The 22,999-nt window shown below is 36.4% G+C and overlaps 1 protein-coding gene across 1 annotated transcript in view; it reads left to right on the forward strand.

The window, feature by feature from the left end:
• The window catches only part of LOC121228062 (NAD(P)H-quinone oxidoreductase subunit H-like), a 35,853-nt gene extending 13,831 nt beyond the window's left edge, over positions 1-22,022 (forward strand). The window contains exons 2-5 of the mRNA XM_041111193.1: positions 7,501-7,614; positions 7,774-7,948; positions 8,267-8,466; positions 21,850-22,022. Coding sequence (XP_040967127.1) covers positions 7,501-7,614; positions 7,774-7,948; positions 8,267-8,466; positions 21,850-22,022 — 662 coding nt within the window. The remainder of the gene's footprint in view (positions 1-7,500; positions 7,615-7,773; positions 7,949-8,266; positions 8,467-21,849) is intronic.
• Positions 22,023-22,999: the final 977 nt, after the last annotated feature.

A 22,999-nucleotide genomic window follows, 5' to 3' on the forward strand; every position in this document is an offset into this window, starting at 1 on the left:
ATTTGGTCAATAAATAAAAATTCAATTACAAATTAACAGGTTGATAAGAATTTCAGATTCCTTTTTATTGAAAATTAAAATATATTAATATATTCGTAATTATTTCGAAATATATAGTTTCAAAAAACAAAATACCCTTTTCTTTTGAACAAAAAAGAATAAAAACGAAACTATCCAATAATTGTGCTTAGAGCAATTCACGCCTAATAGATTAGGATTTTATTCAATTAGGAACATATCATAAAAAAAATTCCTGGTCGGGTCAATAAGATCATGAAAAGCATTTCAATTTATTTATCTCTTATTTTACACAGAATGGATTTGCCTGGACCAATACACGATTTTCTTTTAGTTTTTCTGGGATCGGGTCTTATATTAGGAGGCCTGGGAGTGGTATTACTTACCAATCCAATTTATTCTTCCTTTTCATTGGGATTGGTTCTTGTTTGTATATCCTTATTTTATATTCTCTCAAATTCTCATTTTGTAGTTGCTGCCCAGCTCCTTATTTATGTGGGAGCCATAAATGTTTTAATCCTATTTGCTGTGATGTTCATTAATGGTTCAGAATATTATAAAGATTTTAATCTGTGGACCATTGGAATGGCCTTACTTCGTTGGTTTGTACAAGTATTCTTGTTTCGCTAATTACTACTATATTAGATACATCATGGTACGGGATTATTTGGAATATAAGATCAAATCAAATTATAGAACAAGATTTGATAAGTAATAGTCAACAAATTGGAATTCATTTAGCAACCGATTTTTTTCTTCCATTTGAATTCATTTCAATAATTCTTTTAGTTGCTTTGATAGGTGCAATTGCTGTGGCTCGTCAGTAATAAATCTTTCTAACTAGGAATAGCAAGCAATCAAAATGAAACCTTTTTCTGTTTTTTCTATCTTATCGCATCCAATCATTTCAACAAATGAACATTGCTCGTGTATAAAATAGAAATTCGTTGATTCGATATATTTCCAATAGATTCTTTTTTTTTGTTATACTCTAGTCAATCAAATCTGTTGAATTATTGTTCATATTAATAATGAATCGAAATTGATAAGAAGTTGGTCAATGATGCTCGAACATATACTTGTTTTGAGTGCCTATTTATTTTCTATCGGTATTTATGGATTGATCACGAGTCGAAATATGGTTAGAGCCCTTATGTGTCTTGAACTTATACTGAATGCGGTTAATATAAATTTTGTAACATTTTCTGATTTTTTTGATAGTCGGCAATTAAAGGGAAATATTTTCTCAATTTTTGTTATAGCTATTGCAGCCGCTGAAGCAGCTATTGGATCAGCTATTGTGTCCTCGATTTATCGTAACAGAAAATCAACGCGTATCAATCAATCAACTTTGTTGAATAAGTAATATTAATAATATTAAATTATAAGATTCACCAATTTGAATTAGGAAGTACAATATGTTGGAATCTACATCATGTTTTCGAAAACATAAGAAATCAAAGTATCTTGGTCCTTTCTTATGAGTTGATCCCGAAGGAAATTGATTAGAAAATTTCTGGTAAATCGTTGATTCATTTGGTGTTTAACTATATTTATTTACAATTTTACTAGATTGAAATTTTATGATGTTCAAAAATTTATAGATCCCATGTCACATTCAGTAAAAATTTATGATACATGTATTGGGTGTACTCAATGTGTCCGAACCTGATACGATCCGCCTCGGAAGAGTCGAGTCGTATTAGTGTGCCCGATCGTCAACAAGAAGTTATATTGGTTTAATTGAAAAGGTCGGATGAAGGAAGGAAGGATATTGGTTTTGGGTTCGGATTAGAATAGGTAAGAAGAATTTGAAAGTTCGAGTTTGGAGCCTGAATAGGTATGGATGAAGGAATTGGTTCAATTAGGTAAGGGGAAATTGAAGAAATGGAATAGTCGGTTTAGGTACAATTGGTAAATGGAGAAATGGGGTTGAACAAAAAGTGCAAACAAGAACCAATACCGATTTGGTATCGACCCGTTGTTTATAAGCTCTTTTAGTTCGGTTTGGAATTGGTAAATGAAAACCTCGACCCACTATCTAACAAGATAGGAACCTCGGTATGTTTGAACGCCATACTACGAGTAGTGATAAGTTCGGTTTCGACAAAGAACAACGGTTGACACACTAGACGCTAGGAAGCCAATCGAATCTTTGAACGAAATTTGAGAAAAAGTTTTGCCTAACAAATTCGGCAGCATAACATTAACAAAAGTCTCAAAAGTTCTTTACATGAAAAAAATAACAAGTATTTATAGGCCTAAAGTCTAGGTAGCCGAATGGCTTTTCATGCTTACAAATTAAGTAAAAGAAAATTCTAGAAAATTAATCCTTAATGTGCATGACTAGATTCTGCTATGGAACATGAATTGTGAATGCTTCACGTTTAAGAAATGACAAGTGAATGAATGAAGCTCCAAGGGACACTTGCTAGGTTCGGCCTCCCTTGTTTAATAAGCAATTAAGTGGCAACCTTTAGCCAAAAATCATGAATTAAATGGTGTAACTCCAAGGGCCAACCTTTACCGTTATCTTGTTGATTGGGCGACAATCAACACACATACGAAACGTACCATCTTTCTTTGGCACCAATAAGACAGGAACAGCACAAGAACTTAGGCTCTCACGAATGTACCCTTTGTCTAGTAATTCCTCCACTTGCCTTTGCAATTCCTTTTCTCCTCGGGATTGCATCTATAGGCTGGTCGATTTGGGATTGAAGCTCCAAGTACTAAGTCAATTTGATGTTCTATCCCTCGCAAAGGTGGTAAACCTTTAGGGGCCTCACTAAAAACATCCTCATAATCCTGCAAAAGAGATTGAAACACACTAGGCAAATTTTCGTTAATGTTAGATAAAGATAAATAATTTTGCCTAAACCTCACAAGGATACAAGGCTGTTTATTAAGTAGGGCTCTCTTCACATCTTTTTTTGTTGCCAAAAGATTTTTGCCGCTCATTTTACCACTAGAGGATTCACTCACCTTTGGGCTTTTTAAATTTTGACTTTTTCCACTACTATTAGCCTCTTTTCTCTCTGTCTTTTGTACTTGCTCTTTCTCCCTTACCCCCTCACAAAATTTTATCATCCTCAATTGATCTTTATATACATCAATAGGATTTAAAGGAGAAAAAGTGAATTTCTTGCCTTTATATACAAGGGAGTATCGATTAAGTTTACCTTGGTGTGTAACATCGTGATCAAATTGCCAAGGTCGTCCAAGGAGCAAGTGTGCCGCATGCATGGGGACTACATCACACCATACGTCATCCTCATAATTGCCGAGTTTAAAAGTGACCAAGGAATGTTTCGTAACTTTAACTTCGGAACATTCATTAAGCCAATGAAGGTGATATGGCTTAGGGTGTTTGGTACAAGGCAACTTTAAAGAATCCACCAAATAACTACTCACTACATTCGAGCAACTCCCACTATCAATAATGAGTGAACATAAGTTACCTTTAATAAAACACCGAGAATGGAAAATATTGGTCCTTTGGCTCTCATCATCTTTTATCTGAATGTTAAGGGTTCGACGAACTACAAGGCATTGAAAATTAGCAAAGTCCCCTTCCTTTGGTGGTTCGACCAACTCGTCGCCATTATCACTGTCATCCACAAGTTCTGGCATATCTGGATCTGTATTATCAGAGTCGGAAGTGTACTCACCGTTATCTTTTAGAAGAAGTAATCTCGTGTTAGGGCATTCTCTACTATAATGACCACGCCCTTTGCACTTAAAGCATTCAATCTCACGAGTCCTCTTCGCACTCGAATCACCTAAATTGGGCTGCTTAGAAGGTGTTTGCGTTTTTGCAGGAGCCCCTTTTTTCCAATCTGATTGTTTACTTCCATTACTCAAAGAAGACTTGTTAGTAACAAAAGGTGGTTTTGAACTCTTAAAATCAGAATTGGAATTGTTACCTCGATAATATTGTGAAGTAGATAAGGACCCAAACCTTTGTTCCTTTAATTGTTGCTCGATCTCAATGGCTTTGTGAACTGCTTCTTCCAAATCAATGTAAGTTTGTAGCCTCAGTGTATTAGCTATCGGCCTGTTCAAACCATCAATGAATCGAACCATAGTTGTTTCTTCATCTTCCTCCACATTAGCTCTCTGAATGAGCATCTCCATCTCTTTAAAATATTCATCCACCGTCCTACTACCTTGGATAAGTCTTCTCAACTTTGTTTTAATTTCTCTATAGTAGTGAGGTGGAATAAACCTTTTACGCATAATCTGTTTCAACTCATCCCATGTTGAAATCTCACCTTCATAATTCCGATGGCAGTTTACCCCAAGTTGAGTCCACCAACTTAATGCATAATCAGAAAATTCCAGTGTTGCTAACGCTACCTTTTCATCATCCGGACATTTATAATACCGAAACATGAGTTCAATCTTAGATTCCCATTCACAATAAGCGTCAGGATCATTCTTACCACAAAATTGGGGAATTGTGAATTTCGGTTTTGCCAAAGAAGGTTGTCCACGATCATGAAAATCATCATCCATTCTAGGGACACGTCGAGGGCCGCGCCTATGGGGCTGGTTATTCCTATCTTCCCTGATTGGATCTCGATATTAAAGTTCTTGATTCATTCGTACCTCATTCAAAGTAGTATTCAATGCTTGAAGGGTAGCATTTATTTGTGTGATTGCAGCAGCGTGTCCTTCTAACTGTTGTTGGACTTCCATAAGTGTATCATTATGGTCATCTTTAGACATCTTCCAAAAAAGCTGCAAAAATAAACACTCAACACTCAAAAATAAAAGTTATCAAACCTCACTGTTAATCACTCAAAAAGAAAAAAATTAAATTCTCAATGAGGTCGAATTCAATCTTGTGAGTTCTTTATCAGAGTTTATATCAACCAATTAGAGAGTGTGAACCAAACTACCAAAGAATCCTAATTTGCACTAGGATGCCAAAAACTGACGAGACACCAATTGATTCGTGTTGCACCGAGGAAGAAGTTGTGCACACGTTTAAATCCTACTAACACAAGAAACAAGAAGGTGTTAGATAACGTAAAGGAAGAATAAAGGTAAACAAATGAAAACCTACAGCTAAGAATCAATAAAAAATTACTGAAAACAGAAAACCTGAAAAACTGCGGAGTAACTTGACAACTTCGTTCGAGGTGTTCCCGATCTCCAAAAATCACGAAATTAAATCTGGAGTGTCCTTATATATTGAATTTTTGATCTGGAAATTTTGGGCACCAAATTCAACCTGCTGAATCTTTTTTTAAATTTTTATTGAATTTCGTCTTTTTTTATTATTTTGACTTTTTTGACTGATTTTTTGCGGGAATAATTTTTTTATATTCAATCACAGTGCCAAAAACATGTATGTAAAATTTCAGATCAATCGGACAACGTTTACCCACTCAAATGAATTTTTTTGAACAATTTTTCTGGGTAAAACTGCTGTTTGTGCTTTAAAAAATAGAGATCAGTTTAGAAATCAACCAAGAACACCCAAAACGCCCAAAATCTGATACCAAATGATACGGGGTTGCGCGCGGACCAAGATCGAGTTGCCAAGTCACGAGAAACTCTTACGAAAACCCTAAACAATTAGATCTGAAACGAAACAGAAAATTAAAAGATTAGATTTTTGAATTTTCAGATCTGAAATAAAATCCCCAAAACAGTAAAGAATCAAATAGAGAATAGAAATAAGTGTTAATAAGGAATCTTGAAACCGTAGAAGAGATTGCGATTCTGCCCAATTGAACACCCAGATAGTTTTCCCCAAATTTCGGCAATCTAATTTCTCCCAAAAAAGAGTATGGATGAATCGGCAAGAACCCTAGAAATTGGGGATTTTTGGGCTAATTCCTTAAGATAGAAAAAGGCTGAAAACACAATAAGAACAGAAAATAAATTAGATAAAGATTCGGCACAAGCAGAAATAAAGAAAGAATTGACAGTAAGAAATTAAAAGGTAAGTCCTAAGAAGCCTTGAAATCCCGAAAGATCTCACAACTCCCTTCAAACGGCTCTAATCTCCCCTCCAAAGAATATCAATGGCAAGAAGAAGGTTGAAGATGGCTCCCACAATCAAAAAGATTGTTAAAACAACTTCTAAAGAAAACTCAAGAGAAAATCCTTGAAGAACTCAAAGAGAATTTTCACTCAAATCAAACCTGAAATTTTCAATGTAATTGTAATGTAATGTAGGGTGGCTGGCCAAGCCATATAAATAGGCCTTTCAAATGTTTTCCTAATTTAATTAGAACACTAAAACTAAAACTAAAAAAAAACTCCTAATTATTTTAATATGGAAATTCGGCCAAGGGTCTTTTATTTGGGACTCTTGGACTGAATATAAAAATTTAAACTAAGTAAAATAAATAAATAAATAAATAAAAATAAAACTTTACAACTTGGGCCACTTTGACAATTTGGCCTGATTTTCAACTAAGTATGGGTGGATTTCTTGATTGGGCTTGGAAGAATTTGGGCTTGTGATCCATCTCCTACCGAAATTGAATCGTTGATGCTCGTAATGGAGATCCAATGCGCTTTGGCTGCAAGATTTGGTGTCTTGGACCAAGATTCCCAATATTTGAAATCTTGATTTTCCCTTTCTTTTGTGTACGCATCTAAGGCCTTACTAACAAACTCCTGGATGGTCCCATTTAGTTTGGAACGCATTTGTCGGGCCTTTGATCTCGTATCAGACAACCTGTTCTTGTACTTCTGTAAAAGGAAACTTTAATTACTACTAACGATTTGCCCGACACCCTTCCCTCTCCTGTTCTTTCTTTGTTGCAGGATTTCAAAGACGTTTTCCCAGAAGAAGTCCCAAGTGGTCTCCCACCACTTCGTGGGATCGAACATCAAATAGATTTTATGCCGAGAGCTGTAATCCCAAACTGACTTGCCTACTGAGCCAATTCGGAGGAAACTAAAGAATTACAATGGCAAATCCAAGAGTTGATGGAAAAAGGCTACATACGCGAGAGCCTTAGCCCCTGCGCTATTCCTGTTCTGTTGGTGTCAAAAAAAGACTGGACATGGTGGATGTGAGTTGATTGCCAAGCCGTCAATAAAATTAAAATCAAATATCGTCATCCCATTCCTCGCTTAGATGACATGTTAGACGAACTTAGTGGAGCCACGGTTTTCTCAAAAATCGACTTGAAAAGCGACTACCACCAAATCTGAATACGAGAGGGCGATGAATGGAAAACAGCGTTCAAGACCAAATACGAGTTATACGAGTGGTTGGTTATGCCTTTTGGTCTTACCAACGCGCCTATCACGTTTATTAGGTTAATGAATTACGTAATAAGTCCTTTATCGGTAAGTTTTGTGTTGTATATTTTAACGATATATTGATCTATAGCAAATCCATTGACGAGCATGTAAGATATCTGAAATCTGTTTTAGAAGTTTTGCGAAAAGAGACATTATATGCTAACCTAAAAAAATGTTCATTTTGTTCTGATAAAGTTGTCTTTCTAGGTTTTGTGGTTAGCGCGAATGGTCTCGAGGTAGATCAAGAGAAGATTAAGGCCATTCAAGATTGGCCAACACCTATGACTGTCACTCAAGTTAGGAGATTTCATGGACTTGCGAGTTTTTACCGACGCTTCATACCAAACTTTAGCACTATCGCTGCTCCTCTTACGAGCGTCATCAAAAAGAATTTCTCTTTCTGTTGGAGTGATGAACAAGAAACTTCATTTAATAAAATTAAAGTTTGCTTAACTAACGCTGATTTACTTGTTCTTCCAGATTTTGCGAAGACTTTCGAGATCCAGTGCGATGCCTCAGGTGTTGGAATCAGTGCTATTTTGACACAAGAGGGCCGACCTGTGGCTTACTTTAGTAAGAAACTCAGTGGAGCCGTACTCAACTATCCGGTGTACGACAAAGAGATGTACGCACTCATACGGGCACTTGAGACGTGGTAATATTATTTGTGGCCAAAGGAGTTCGTCATACACTCCGATCATGAATCCTTGAAGCATATCAAAGGCCAACATAAATTGAACTGCCGCCGTGCGAAGTGGGTTGAATATCTCGAGTCATTCCCATATGTCATCAAGCACAAGAAAGGTAAAGATAATATAGTGGTCGATGCGCTTTCGAGAAGGTGTACCTTGTTATCATATTTGGATTCCAAAATTCTAGGTTTTGCTTTATTGAAAGATTCTTATGCTAATGACTTTGATTTTGGTGAAATCTATGTTACTTGCGAAAACGGTGTTTTTGACACTTTTTATAGGTATGAGGGCTTCCTTTTGAAGGAAGGTAAATTATGCATTCCCTGCGGATTTGTTCGAGACTTACTAGTGCACGAGGCACATAGTGGCGGGCTTATGGGCCATTTCAGAGTCAATAAGATGCTTGCCACTCTCCACGAACACCTCTATTGGCCACGAATGCGAAAGGACATGGAGCGGGTTTGTGAGAGGTGTATAGCATGTAAGCAAGCTAAATCGAAGGTTCAACCCCATGGCTTATACACGCCACTGCCCATCCCTGAAGCGCCGTGGGTCGTCATTTTTATGGACTTTGTTCTTGGACTACCGCGCAAAAAAACGGGGAAGGACTCTATCTTTGTAGTTGTTGATAGATTCTCAAAAACGTCTCATTTTATTGCCTGTACTAAGACTGACAATGCTGTACATGTTGCAAACTTGTTTTTCAGGGACATAGTATGACTCCATGGCATCCCTTGCACCATTGTGTCGGATCGAGATTGATACGAGCACGCCTTGCGAACTTTATCGAGCAAGTCTGTCAAGCCGAGCAATGACATGTTGGCAAGCTGATCCAAGCTTGTTTCCAGCTCCACGAGCTCTGTCCAGCTCAAATCCAGCTTATTCGAGCTTAATCCATCTTGCCTGAGCTAAACCGAGCTCACTCCTAGCTCACTTTCAACTTATGAGCTAAACCTTAGCTCAACTTCAGCTTAGGAGTTTAGCCTCAGCTCAACTTTAGCTCACGAGCTAAAGCTTAACGCATTTTAGTTTAAACTCGGTTTTCTCTTTAATGCATTAAATAAAAATTTGCACATATTTATTTAAGCATTAAACTTGTCTTATATTAATATTTGTTATTAATATGCCATAGTCATTACATAAATTGATTATGTTCACATAGTTGAATTAATGCATAACATTAATGTGTTCACATCATGCCGAATTTATGAGTGTCCATAAGATATCTTATTGACTTGTTTATTTCATGTAGGTACATTCCTTTGGACGGTACAATGTATGGATGAAGAAACATCTCTTTTGGGCATTCCACACTCATGAATGAAGAAGTATTAAATGCTGGTGCATGTACGGCTAGATGCAATGTTTCTACAAATTCATGCATGTGTCAAATGCATGTATGGACATTAAAGGCTAGTCCATGAATGGATCAAATGCATGGGATGATAGAATGCATTAATGGCTTAAGTGCATGTATGGTGGCTGTCTCCTAACTTTCCAAGGCACTTATTCGGCCAAGAAGTGGCTGCTAACTAATTCTATGTTGACCATAGAGCTCCTTGAACATGTTCACACTTTGAATTGAACTATAGGCTACTACACATGCATGGATGGGTTCAAGAACGTCCAAGGGAAGGAATTAACTCAATAATTCAACACATTGATTGAATTAAGTGCATGCACAAAAGAGAGAACAAATTTACTAGGTTCATGCTGCCATTTATGAACTTACATGCCATTAAAGTGTTTAATTATGAAGATACATGTTCCATACAAGTGCATGAACGTCCCAAGGAGATGAATGCAACCTTTTGGTGCACATACAAGTTACTTGAAGCCTTTCTTTATGACTAAGCATTCATGCACAAACCAAGGGGGAAGAAAGTTTCCATTCAGCTAGTGCATGAATCTGCCGAATTTATGAACTATTTTAATACATTAGTGTGAACGTTTTTATTATTGTGTGAACACCTAGATGCCGAATTTGAATGGTCATCTATGTGCCTATAAATATTTGTTTTCTTTCATTTGTAAAGGACTTTTGCCAAAATTGTTAATGAACATTTGTTCTTGTGAGGTTGCTTCCTCTCATATCTCGTACAAGTTTCGAAAGACTTATTTGGCTTGTGCTAGTGGCGTCAATCGTCTTGTTTGAACTTATCACCAATCTTGGTGTGGTGTTCACCTATCCATCTATCCATCTTTTCACCTTAACAATATAGGAACCGAGGTGACACTTCTTAGTGTTGAATCATTCCTGACGTTGAGTTCGTTTTTCCATTCCCCATCTTTCAACTTTTCCTTCTTGTAATCAAACCGACTCATTTATCCATCACCCATCTTTGGTACACATAACCGAACCTATTACTAAACTTACCCTTCTTGAAACCTTCCGCTTATTCTAATCCATTATTTTACTTTTATTACTAAAATCCGAGGCACGAACGACTCTCTCGAACTACGATCGGGCAACTACGTGAATTCGACTCATCTACCCGAGCTGGATCACATCAGAAGCTTATATTAACTCTTCCAGATATTTGTTATTAATATGTCATAGATATCACATATCTTAAATGTGTTCACATTGTGCTGAATTTATGTGTGTTCACATGATGTCTTATGAATTGTTTTATTTCTTATAGGTGCAATGCTCATGGACGGCGCAATGAATGCTTGAAGAAACATCTCTTTTGGACATCCCACATGCATGAATGAACAACATTTAATTAGGTGCATGCATGACCAGATTCAAGGTGTTTACAAGTTCATGTATTTGTCAAATACATGAATACACAAAATACATGAATGTTTGGGTTCAAATGCACATTTGGTTACATGAATGATGAAGATTCATGTAACACCCCGTACCCGAGACCGTTGCCGGAGTCGGACACGAGGGGTTCACAGACTAAATTCGCTTACTATCGCAGTCCGTTTTAAATTTTTCCAGACAGCTGGCTAACTGTGTCGCTGTTACCTTAAAAATCATATCTTGAGTTTCACAACTCGAAAATCAGTTTCGTGATTTTTCCCTGAAACTAGACTCCTATGTCCATCTACATATTTTTTTCTAGAATTTTTGGTCAGGCCAAATAGTACAGTTTATTAGTTAAAGTCTCCCCTGTTACAGGGTGCGACTACACTGACCTTCATGCATTACAATTCGGATATCTCCCTGTACAGGGCTTCAATACTGATACCGTTTGTTTCTATAGAAACCAGACTCAGAGAGGAATCTATACATATATGGCATGACTCCTAATTATCTCTGGTTAATTTATAATGAATTTCCAAATTCGGAACAGGGAATCCAGAAACCGTTCTGGCCCTGTCTCACGAAAACCTAATTATCTCTTAACATACCACTCATATGACCGTTTTGTTTCTTCCATATGAAAGTGGATTCATCAAGGTTCATTTAAATAATTGATTCACTATTTAATTCTATTCCTACTATTTTTAGTGATTTTCCAAATCTACATTACTGCTGCTGTCAGCATCTGCCTTTAAGGTAGACTTTACCTATTTCATAGTTTCCATGATTCAACTAGCCCTTTTAGCATAAATAGCACAAATTATGATAGTGATTAACCATTCCCATGGCCAATCCTTGTTAAGCATATCCACACCTCTCAATAACCATATCCATACCAAATGATTATAACATTATGCTCAAACATATATAAGCCATTTTCGCATGGCTATCCAAAATTATACAAATCCAAAGGGTCCATGACCCACTACAAAAAGGGTAGTCCTATACATGCCATTTTCAGAGTTCAACCAAAGTGTACCAAAAGGGCTTTGATAGTGTGGGCAACTTCGACTTCAATAATCCCGAGTCCGATAGCTGACGAACCAAAATCTATAAAACAGAGATTCAAAGAACGGAGTAAGCATTTAATGCTTAGTAAGTTTTAAGCAAGACAAAGTGTTCTCAATCACTATTATTGGTCATTCATTTCAACTGTTCGATGAAGTTAATTTAGAGCTTCATCTCGATCTATAATATCATTAAATGCAACACTTGGCTGCCACATATATACTTTCGAATAATAATGACCTAGATGGTCAAATATTTCCAAAGCACATTCTTCATCGATTTTCAACTTTCAATAATCCTTTCCACTTGTTCATAATCACATCCATACTTTTAAGTATTTCAACATGACAAGTACTAAATTACCATAGGCACATAAAGAACCAACATATTCCTTATCACATATATGTAAGCTTACAAATCATAATCCTTACCTTGTACTGGCACATCTAGCTCAACCCAACCCATACTCAGATCATAAGGCTTTTGGGCAGAATATGCACTAATACATAAGAATATTTCATCACATACTTTATTATACAAACATACCATTACCAATTAGATCATTCTCACATTTGGAGTTATAATATTAATCACATTTACCTACCTCTTTGATACTGATAATTCACCTCGAAATCACTCCACCGATGAGTAAGTAATACGTACCTGAACATCTTGAATACATAATACTTATTTGATGGTAACTTAATGCAGATACTCAATATCAAAGTCTTACTTGAATCCTAGCATTTAGCCGTCGGGTCTTTAAAGCTCGGATATAGTACGAGCACGAAGCTTACGGACATTAATCAGGATAATATTCTCGCATAAAGCCTGCGGGGTTTTAACCCGGATATAGTACTGACACAATTGCCCTTCGGGACTTATCACATTTATACACTTCCACATCCATCACATTGGCCATTCGGCCTTATCACATATATACACTTTCACATTCATCACATTGGCCATTCGGCCTTATCACACATACACATGTTCACATTCATCACATTGGCCATTCGGCCTTATCACACATACACATGTTCACATTCATCACATTGGCCATTCGGCCTTATCACGCATATATATACTTTCACATTCATCACATTGGCCATTCGGCCCTACCACATATATATACTTGTACATCAATTTCATCATAACAAAATTGACTAGGTATACTAGTCATTTGTGGCTTATAGCTTCACTTTAATACGAATTTGGTACTTTGATTACCAATGTTTAATCGATAGCTTATAAGCAACTCAAATGGTTTTATTAAGGTTTACAACAAAATTCCAAATTCAGCACAAGCTGTTTTTTTCTGAGCAATAGTCATTAAATTATTCGTAAATGGAGCTACGAAACTCCAAATGGAGTACCGTTAATTTTCCCTGGAAATAGACTCATACATATCTTATCCAGAAAATTTTCAGAATTTTTGGTTTGGCCAATCAATACCAGATTTTTCTTAAATTTTCCCCTGTTTCACTGTTTAACTAATCTGACCACTCTTCACTACGAATCAAATTTCTCATTGTACGGAATTAAAAATGTGTTCTATTTGATTTCATTTGAAACTAGACTCATTAAGGAGTCTAGGCATATAAATTTTATCTTATAACCATTTTTGTACAAATTATAATGATTTTTCTAAAAACAGAACAGGGGATTTCGGAGTCATTCTGACACTGTCCCACACAAATTTAAATATCTCTTTATAGGAAATTTCTTTGATTCCACGGTCTCTTTTATAAGAAACTAGACTAAATAAACTTTGATTACATATTTTATTCAGCCTATAATTCCACACCAACAATTTATAGTGATTTTCTAAAATCACGTTACTGCTGCTGTCCAAAGCAAATTATTACAATTTGCTCTTAAATTTCCAAGTCCAAACACTTATGAACTTACCATTTGAGTTTAAGACATATCATGGCCACATCATATCTTATTAAATCAACTCATTATGTCCTATTATGACTGAATTTACTCAACGTTTAATCACTTAAAACTTACCTCGGAGGTGGTCGAACGATTTCGGCGGCTATTCGATCACTTTTTTCCTTCCCTTTATCGGATTTAGTTCCCCTTTGCTCTTGAGCTTAATTTAACAAATAAATTGATTTAATCATTTGAACATCGAAAAGAGAAAATCAAGGTACTTAACCCATATATATATACATTAGACATTAAAGTCACATACATATGAAATCATGAATCAACTCAACATATTAACCCACACTCTCTTTTAGCCGATTGTCTAAGCCAAGATTAAGCCACCAATATGCTTACTTATGGCCGAACATACACATCAACTTATGTACCCATTCATGTGGCCGAACATACATGTCTATGTTGAGGCCGATTGCAACACTTAATACATTCTACAAGTATGGTCACTTGTATTGACTAAACACCATTTTGTTTCAAGTTCAAAACTTGGCCAATACACATATATACACTAGTAAAGCATCCTCTCCCTTTCCATCAATTCAACACATGCATTACTCATTAATATACAAAATTATATTCGGCCTTAGCACACAACTTGCTAGTCGATTCTTCTCCATCTAGCAACTAATGCACATATGTGCTCATTTGTTAGACTCTACTTCATCTAACAACAACCATATTTTCCCTTCTACTTCCTACCATGGTCGGATGCTCAAGATACCTCAATATCGAAACTTTTAGCTTGGATTGCTTAAAGAACTTGGTGATGAGTTCAAATTTACCTAACACCTCAAGCCTCATAACACATCTATATAGCTAACATGCTAATAGTCTCAAGGCTTCAACTAAAACTTTTGAAGCCTCTTAGTCGAATACTAACTCTCTAATAATCCCAAATCCATCCATGAGATAGTTAGAATTTAGACTAATCATCCAAGGGATGTATGAACTTTCAAAGCAACACTAAACATACCTTAATCTAGTGAGCCTTCATAGCCGATTTTTCTCCAAGCTCATTCCCTTCCTTTCTTTCTTCTATTCGGCCAAAGATGTTCAAGGATGAACACTTTTTTTTTCTTTGTTTCCTTTCTTCCATTCACGGCAAAGGGGGGGCATGGATGAGACCATTTTTTTTTCATCACTCCACCTTTTTGTATTACTTTAATCCTAACCCTTTTTTTTATTCTTTCTAACATAACTCACTAACACAACATGTTTGCAACATGTTTCCACCCATAGCATGGCCGGCCACTATGCTTTAATTTTGGGTAATTTGACATGCAAACCCATCATTTCACAACATGCATTATTAGGCCACTTTACATTTGCCTAGCACATTTCCAAATTTTCTCACATAAGTCCTATTTGATAAAATTCACTTACTATTAACAAAATTCAAACATGAAATTTTCACACATGCATATGTACATATAATGAGCATCAACTATGACGGTTAATTATCTTTATGACTCGGTTTAGTGGTCCCGAAACCACTTTCCAACTAGGGTCACTTTAGGGGTGTCACAATTCATGCATGAATGTATCTAGAAGATCCAATCCCTTTGGACGACACACATTCATGCATGGAAGGAAATTAATGCAAGTTCATGTAGGGCTTGGTGCAATGTATGAAGAGGTGCATATAGAATTGAGGTTCAATGGATAGCATTTAAGGGAGTACATGTATTGGAGATGTTCATGCAAGTAGGGGCTATTTAATGTTCATGTTTTTGAAGGTTCATGGACCGAATTTATGGAGGAACATACATTGGGACGTTTCATGCATGATCCATGCATTTTCAAGCTAACCATTCAAGTATTCAAGGTGCATTAAAGCTTCATTCGGCCAAGGGGGATGATGGAACATTAAAAGGATGCACATTCATGGATATTCATGATTTTTATTCTAGAATTATCTAGGTGTTTATGGCCGAATTTCTTAGCTTCTAAGCTTGTCCATTCGGCTACTTTTATTTAGGCTATAAATATATGTTATTTCATTTGTAAGAGGTTAGACTTTTCACTTAATGAAACTTTGTTAAACTTTCATGGAATTTGTGAGATTTCTTTTTCTCATATTTTGTTGAGGACTTCATTGGCTTATCTAGGAAGCCTAGTGGCATCAACCCTGCTCTTCACTATCCCAAACTTATCACTATCAAATAGTGTGGCGTTCACCCATTTACCGAGGTTCCTACTTTGTTAAGTAGTGGGTCGAGGTTCTATCATTTTCATTTTCACCTTGAAAGCGTATAAGTACTTGGGTCAATATTTCCTAATATTGGTTCTTACTTGCTTTTAAGTTCACCATCTTCCATAACCATCATTTATTAAACTACCTTCAATCTATTTTCATTCTTTTGTTTCTTTTAAAACCGAACCTTTAATATTCATATTTCAAACCCATCTTCAAACCCTTTTTAAAAAGCTTCCGTATTATTTAACCTAAAAACATTGATACGAGTCACAAAGGCCCAACCCAAGCTTAAGAAGGTGATGGGCTCAAATCAAGAAAATCAAGATTCACTTTCTTGTTTTCAAGAAAATCAAGAAACCGAATCTTGGACCAATTTTGCTGTTCGGAGCGATTTCAAGAATCAAGAAAATCAAGATTTCAAATCTTGGAAATCTTGGTCTAAGAAACCGAATCTTGCAGCCAAAGCGCGTTGGATCTCCATTACGAGCGTCAACAACCCAATTTCGGTAGGAGATGGATCACAAGCCCAAATTCTTAAAGGCGAGGCCCAATAAGCAAATTCTCAGCCCAATCAAGAAATCCATACATATTTAGTTGAAAATCAGGCCAAAATGTCAAAGGGCCCAATTTGTAAACATTTTAGTTGTTTAAGTTAATTTTTAAGTTTTAGGAATATCACATGTTAAATTCGGCCCAAAACAGCCCAATAGGATGCATGGCCGAATTTTCCTTTATTTTTTTAATTAAGTTTAAATTTTTTAAGTTTTCTAATTAGATTAGGATTTGTTGGAGGCCTATATAAGCATTGGCCAGCCACCCTTTGTAAACATCTTATTATTATTTTTTCTATCAAATTTCAGATTTGTTGAGTGCAGAATTTTCTTTGGGGTTTTCTCCAAGAATTCTCTCTTGAGTTTTCTTTAGAAGTTGTTTTAACAATCTTTTGATTGTGGGAGCCATCTTCAACCTTCTTCTTGCCATCGATATTCTTTGGAGGGGAGATTAGAGCCGTTTGAAGGAATTTGTGAATTCTTTCGGGAATTCAAGGGTTCTTAGGACTTTTCTTTATTTCTTGCTGTTTCGATTTGTTTCTTTATTCCTACTTGTGCTGATTCATCATCTAATATTTTGCTATTCTTGTTTGTGTTTCAGCCTTGATTCAAACTCCAAGAACTCTTCATTTAATCGGTTCTTTTATTGGCCACATATAATCGACTCAAAATTCCCCAAAATTTAGGGTTCTTGCCGTTTTCTATTTCTTCTTGTTGGGTGAAATTCGGCTGCTGAAATTTGGGCAATTCATATTGGGTGTTCAATTGGAACGAATCGCAACTTAAATTCACTTCTTGAACTGTTCAATTTCACCTATTTCTTTCTTTTCTTTTCTTTTTTGCCGCCCAAATCCCTAATCTCCCAATTAAAAATCTGATTGTTTCAATCTACTTACTGTTTTGGTGTTCTTGGCAGATTCGGCTTGTGGGAGTTCATTCTTGGGAATCAATTTCGTGTTCTTGGTTTCAAGAAACCTCTTTCATAAGTGTTTCGTTCCTTGATTAGATCTTGCTGATTTTTAGGGTTCTTATTCCAGATTTTAATTTTTCCAGATTTAATCTCGTTCTTTGTTTGATTTCAGATCCGTTCGTTTAGAGCTTTCGTAGGAGTTTCTCGTGACTTGGCAACTCGATCTTGGTCCGCGCGCATTCCTCTATCATTTGCAAAAAAAAAAAGAAATAGGTGAAATTGAACAGTTCAAGAAGTGAATTTAAGTTGCGATTCGTTCCAATTGAACACCCAATATGAATTGCCCAAATTTCAGCAGCCGAATTTCACCCAACAAGAAGAAATAGAAAACGACAAGAACCCTAAATTTTGGGGAATTTTGAGTCGATTATATGTGGCCAATAAAAGAACCGATTAAATGAAGAGTTCTTGGAGTTTGAATCAAGGCTGAAACACAAACAAGAATAGCAAAATATTAGATGATGAATCGGCACAAGTAGGAATAAAGAAACAAATCGAAACAGCAAGAAATAAAGAAAAGTCCTAAGAACCCTTGAATTCCCGAAAGAATTCACAAATTCCTTCAAACGGCTCTAATCTCCCCTCCAAAGAATATCGATGGCAAGAAGAAGGTTGAAGATGGCTCCCACAATCAAAAGATTGTTAAAACAACTTCTAAAGAAAACTCAAGAGAGAATTCTTGGAGAAAACCCCGAAGAAAATTCTGCACTCAAAAATCTGAAATTTGATAGAAAAAATAATAATAAGATGTTTACAAAGGGTGGCTGGCCAATGCTTATATAGGCCTCCAAAAAATCCTAATCTAATTAGAAAACTTAAAAAATTTAAACTTAATTAAAAAAACAAAGGAAAATTCGGCCATGCATCCTATTGGGCTATTTTGGGCCGAATTTAACATGTGATATTTCTAAAACTTAAAAATTAACTTAAACAACTAAAATGTTTACAAATTGGGCCCTTTGACATTTTGGCCTGATTTTCAACTAAATATGTATGGATTTCTTGATTGGGCTGGGAATTTGCTTATTGGGCCTCGCCTTTAAGAATTTGGGCTTGTGATCCATCTCCTACCGAAATTGGGTTGTTGACACTCGTAATGGAGATCCAACGCGCTTTGGCTGCAAGATTCGGTTTCTTGGACCAAGATTTCCAAGATTTGAAATCTTGATTTTCTTGATTCTTGAAATCGCTCCGAACAGCAAAATTGGGCCAAGATTCGATTTCTTGATTTTCTTGAAAACAAGAAAGTGAATCTTGATTTTCTTGATTTGAGCCCATCACCTTCTTAAGCTTGGGTTGGGCCTTTGTGACTCGTATCAAACATCTTCTTTAAAAGAGCCGAATGATACTTCCTCGTAGACGATCGGGAAAACTCAGATACAACTCGACTCACCCCGAGGCGGATCGTATCAATTTTTCCCTTCTATAGCAACATCAAATTCACACTCTAAGATGTACTTATGAATATTAGGTATTTTTACCGATTAAGCCCTTTTTCTCATTTTCACTTAAAACCGAGTAGCACAAGTTGTCTAACATAATTTAAAACCTCATATTCTATCATAAAACACCAAAATACAAAAATTTCACCTATGGGTATTTTTCCAAATATGAACCCTAGGTGGAATTATTGCTAGCATAAGTTAAATTGAGCTACCGGGATTCCAAAAACATAAAAATCATTAAAAACGGGGCTTGAAATCACTTACTATGAAGCTTGGAAGTTGAAGAAACCCTAGCTATGGAGAGAGGTAAGGTTCGGCCAAGGTAAGAAGAAGATGAACACATTTTGGCCTTAATTTCCCTTTTAATTAATTTTAATTACCAAATGACCAAAATACCCTTAATACCTTTCTTTGAAAATTTTCATGTACAAGCCCATTTTTGTCCAAAATTTTAGAAATTGGTCAAATTTCTATTTAAGACCTCCTCATTAATATTTTAAAGCAATTTCATACTAAAAACTTCTCGAATGCAAGTTTTGCAAATTATTCGATTTAGTCCCTAATTTCAACTTAAGCACTTTATGCATAGAATTTTGTCATGAAATTTTCACACAATCATGCAATCATATCATAATCCTCAAAATAATTATAAAATAATTATTTCTATCTCAAATTTGTGGTCACGAAACCACTATTCCAATTAGGCCCTAATTTGGGATATTACAGATATGCTCGATGAACTAAGTGGAGCTCAATTGTTCTCCAAAATTGACCGCAAAAGAGGATACCATCAAATATGGATGCATGAGGGAGATGAGTGGAAAACAATGTTTAAAACCAAACACGGTTTGTACGAGTGGTTGGTAATGCCATTCTGTCTTACTAACGCTCCTAGTACTTTTGTGCATTTAATAAACCATGTTCTACGTGCTTACATTGGTAAATTTTGTGTGGTTTACTTTGATGACATTCTTGTTTATAGTAGGCCTTTATATGATCATTTGAGGCATTTACGAGCTGTTCTATTGTGTTGCGAAAGGAAACTTTATATGCCAATCTTAAGAAATGCACATTTTGTTCTAACAAAGTCATTTTCTTAGGATTTGTTGTCAGCTCACAAGGACTCGAAGTCGATCAAGAAAAGGTAAAAGCCATCCGAGAGTGGCCTAGACCGACCAGCATAAGCCAAGTATGAAGTTTCCATGGCTTGGCGAGTTTCTACCGTCGGTTCGTCCCAAATTTCAACACATTGGCCGCACCACCTCTCACTAGCGTGATCAAAAAGAATTCGGCCTTTTTTTGGAGTGAGGAGCAAGAAAAATCTTTCATTTCACTTAAAGATCATTTAACTAATGCCCCATTACTCGTATTACCTGATTTTGACAAAACATTTGAAATTGAATGTGATGCCTCAGGTATCGGGATTGGTGCTGTGTTGATCCAAGAAGGGAAGCCCGTGGCATATTTTAGTGAAAAGCTAAGTGGCGCACCACTGAATTATCCCACATATGATATGGAAATGTACGTTTTGATCCGGGCATTGGAAACGTGGCAACATTATTTGTGGTCGAAGGAGTTTGTCATCCATTCGGACCATGAATCGCTCAAGCACATCAAAGGCTAGCACAAGCTCAACAAAAGGCACGAAAAATGGGTAGAATTTCTTGAATCCTTCCCTTATTTTATACGGTATAAAAAAGGTAAGGAAAATATTGTGGCTGATGCACTGTCCCGTCAATATACCTTGTTAAATCATTTGGATTCAAAACTGGTTGGGTTTGCATTTTTGAAAGACTTGTATAACTCTGATGCTAATTTTGGGAATGTATATAAATTGTGTGAACATGCTGCTATTGATAAGTTTTTCAGGTTCGATGGCTTCCTTTTTCGAGAAGGTAAGCTCTGTACCCCGCAAAGTTTTGTGCGAGAGTTGCTCGTACTCGAGGCACATGGTGGTGGTCTCATGGGCTATTTTGGCATTGCAAAGACTTTGGCTATGCTACAAGAACACTTCTTTTGGCCACGGATGAAATGGGATGTTGAGAAAATATGTTCGCGATGTTTGATTTGTAAGAAGGAAAAATCGAAGGTTAACCCACATGGGCTGTACACGCCTTTGCCTATTCCCGAAGGGCCTTAGGTTGATCTTTCAATGGATTTTATCTTAGGTCTACCGCAAACTCGAACCGGAAAAGACTCCACTTTTGTTATAGTAGATCGGTTCTAAAAAATGTCACATTTTATTACATGTTCAAAAACTGATGATGCTGTTAATATTGCTAACCTCTTCTTTAAAGAAGTTGTCAGGTTGTATGGAATTTTGAAGACGATAGTGTCCGACCGCGATTCAAAATTTCTTAGCCATTTTTAGAGGACACTTTGAAGCAAGCTAGGCACGAAGCTCTTATTCTCCACGACATGTCATCCCCAAACAGATGGACAAACCAAGGTGGTGAACTGTGTAATATCCACTCTACTACGGGCCATTATCCGTAAAAATCTCAAGTCGTGGGAGGAGTGCCTGGCTCACATAGAGTTTGCTTATAACCAAACTGTTCACTCTGCTACTAAATTCTCTCCATTTGAAATAGTTTATGGTTTTAATCCATTTATCTCCTCTTGATTTAATTCCATTACCTAACGATCATATTGTTAATGTAGATGCCTAGAAGAAAGCAGACTATGTGAAATAATTGCATCAAAAGGTTAAAGCTAATATCGAGGCAAGGACGGAGCAATATGTGCGCAAGGCCAACAAAGGGCGAAAACAAGTCATATTTGAACCAGGAGATTAGGTGTGGGTTCATATGCGAAAGGAAAGATTTCTGGCTCAGCAAAAGTCAAAGTTGCTACCAAGGGGAGATGGGCCATTTCAAGTTTTGGAATGAATAAATGATAATTCTTATAAACTTGATCTCCCAGGTGAGTACAATGTAAGTGCTACCTTTAATGTAGTTGATCTCTCTTTCTATGATATAGGTGGCGATTTGGGGGCAAATTGCCTTGAAGAGAGAGGGAATGATACAGACACACCTCCCGAGTTGTCGGCTGCCAATGTAGATCCTCTCGAGTTGCCCGTAGGACCAATCACCTGAGCTCGAGCAAAGAGATTCAAAGATGCAACAACAGCCTTAATTGATAGAGTTTGGGGCGAAACCGTTGCTGGACTTCTTGAAAGCTCTTGGACCAGCAAGCCAAGCAAACCATACATACTAATTCAAGCTCAAATCAGCTCCACTTCAACTTAACTTAGCTCAACGAGCTCGTTTCAGCTCATTTCATTATTGCATTTATTATGCTGGAATAAATCATTTAAGTTGCTGTTAGTTAAATTAGTTATTTAGTTTAATAATTAATTTTTCATAATCAGGACATGTTTTAATTATGTTCTAAATTGAGTACTTAATTAATTAGGACCAATTAAATATGTCTTAACTATTACAAAGATTAATTATGTCCAGCCTAATTTATAGTGAAAGATTTATTTGTTTTATGTTGCCGAATTTAATGTGTCTAAAAGGGATTAATTTGCTGATTTAATTGTTGTAGGTACATTACCCCTTGGACGGCATAGGTGCATGGATGATTTAAAGATCGTGTGCTGATCTTTGGTGTCCCCTAAGTGACCATTCGACCAACCCTTGCAACTTTTCAAGAAGACCGATTGGCTGCCTAAGACAAATTAAGGCTATTCACACCCACTTGATTATTCCTTTCACACCAAAGGCTGTTCGGTTTTGTTTGTTCACACATGTTTGGCTGTTCAAATCAGTTTGTTCACATTCTAAGACTATTGAAGTGCTCTAGACAGCTCCTTAATCACATGAACATTCGGCTGAACCAAGCAGCAGCATTAAATCAAATTCAAGCATTTGGTTGAACCTATTGATTGCATTTTAGCTCCCAAACAACCCATTTAATTTTCCTATTGAATCAAGGCATCTAGAACCTGTCCCTTGTTGTTCTCTATGTCCCTTGTTGTTCTCTATGCACAAGAAACTTCAAGGAAGCTTCATCAGAAATTTTGGACTTTTCAGCTAACCATTTAGCTACCTCAAGAGCCTATTCGGCT

The sequence above is a fragment of the Gossypium hirsutum genome, chromosome A04 (genome assembly GCF_007990345.1).
Source record: "Gossypium hirsutum isolate 1008001.06 chromosome A04, Gossypium_hirsutum_v2.1, whole genome shotgun sequence".
Taxonomy (NCBI): domain Eukaryota; kingdom Viridiplantae; phylum Streptophyta; class Magnoliopsida; order Malvales; family Malvaceae; genus Gossypium; species Gossypium hirsutum.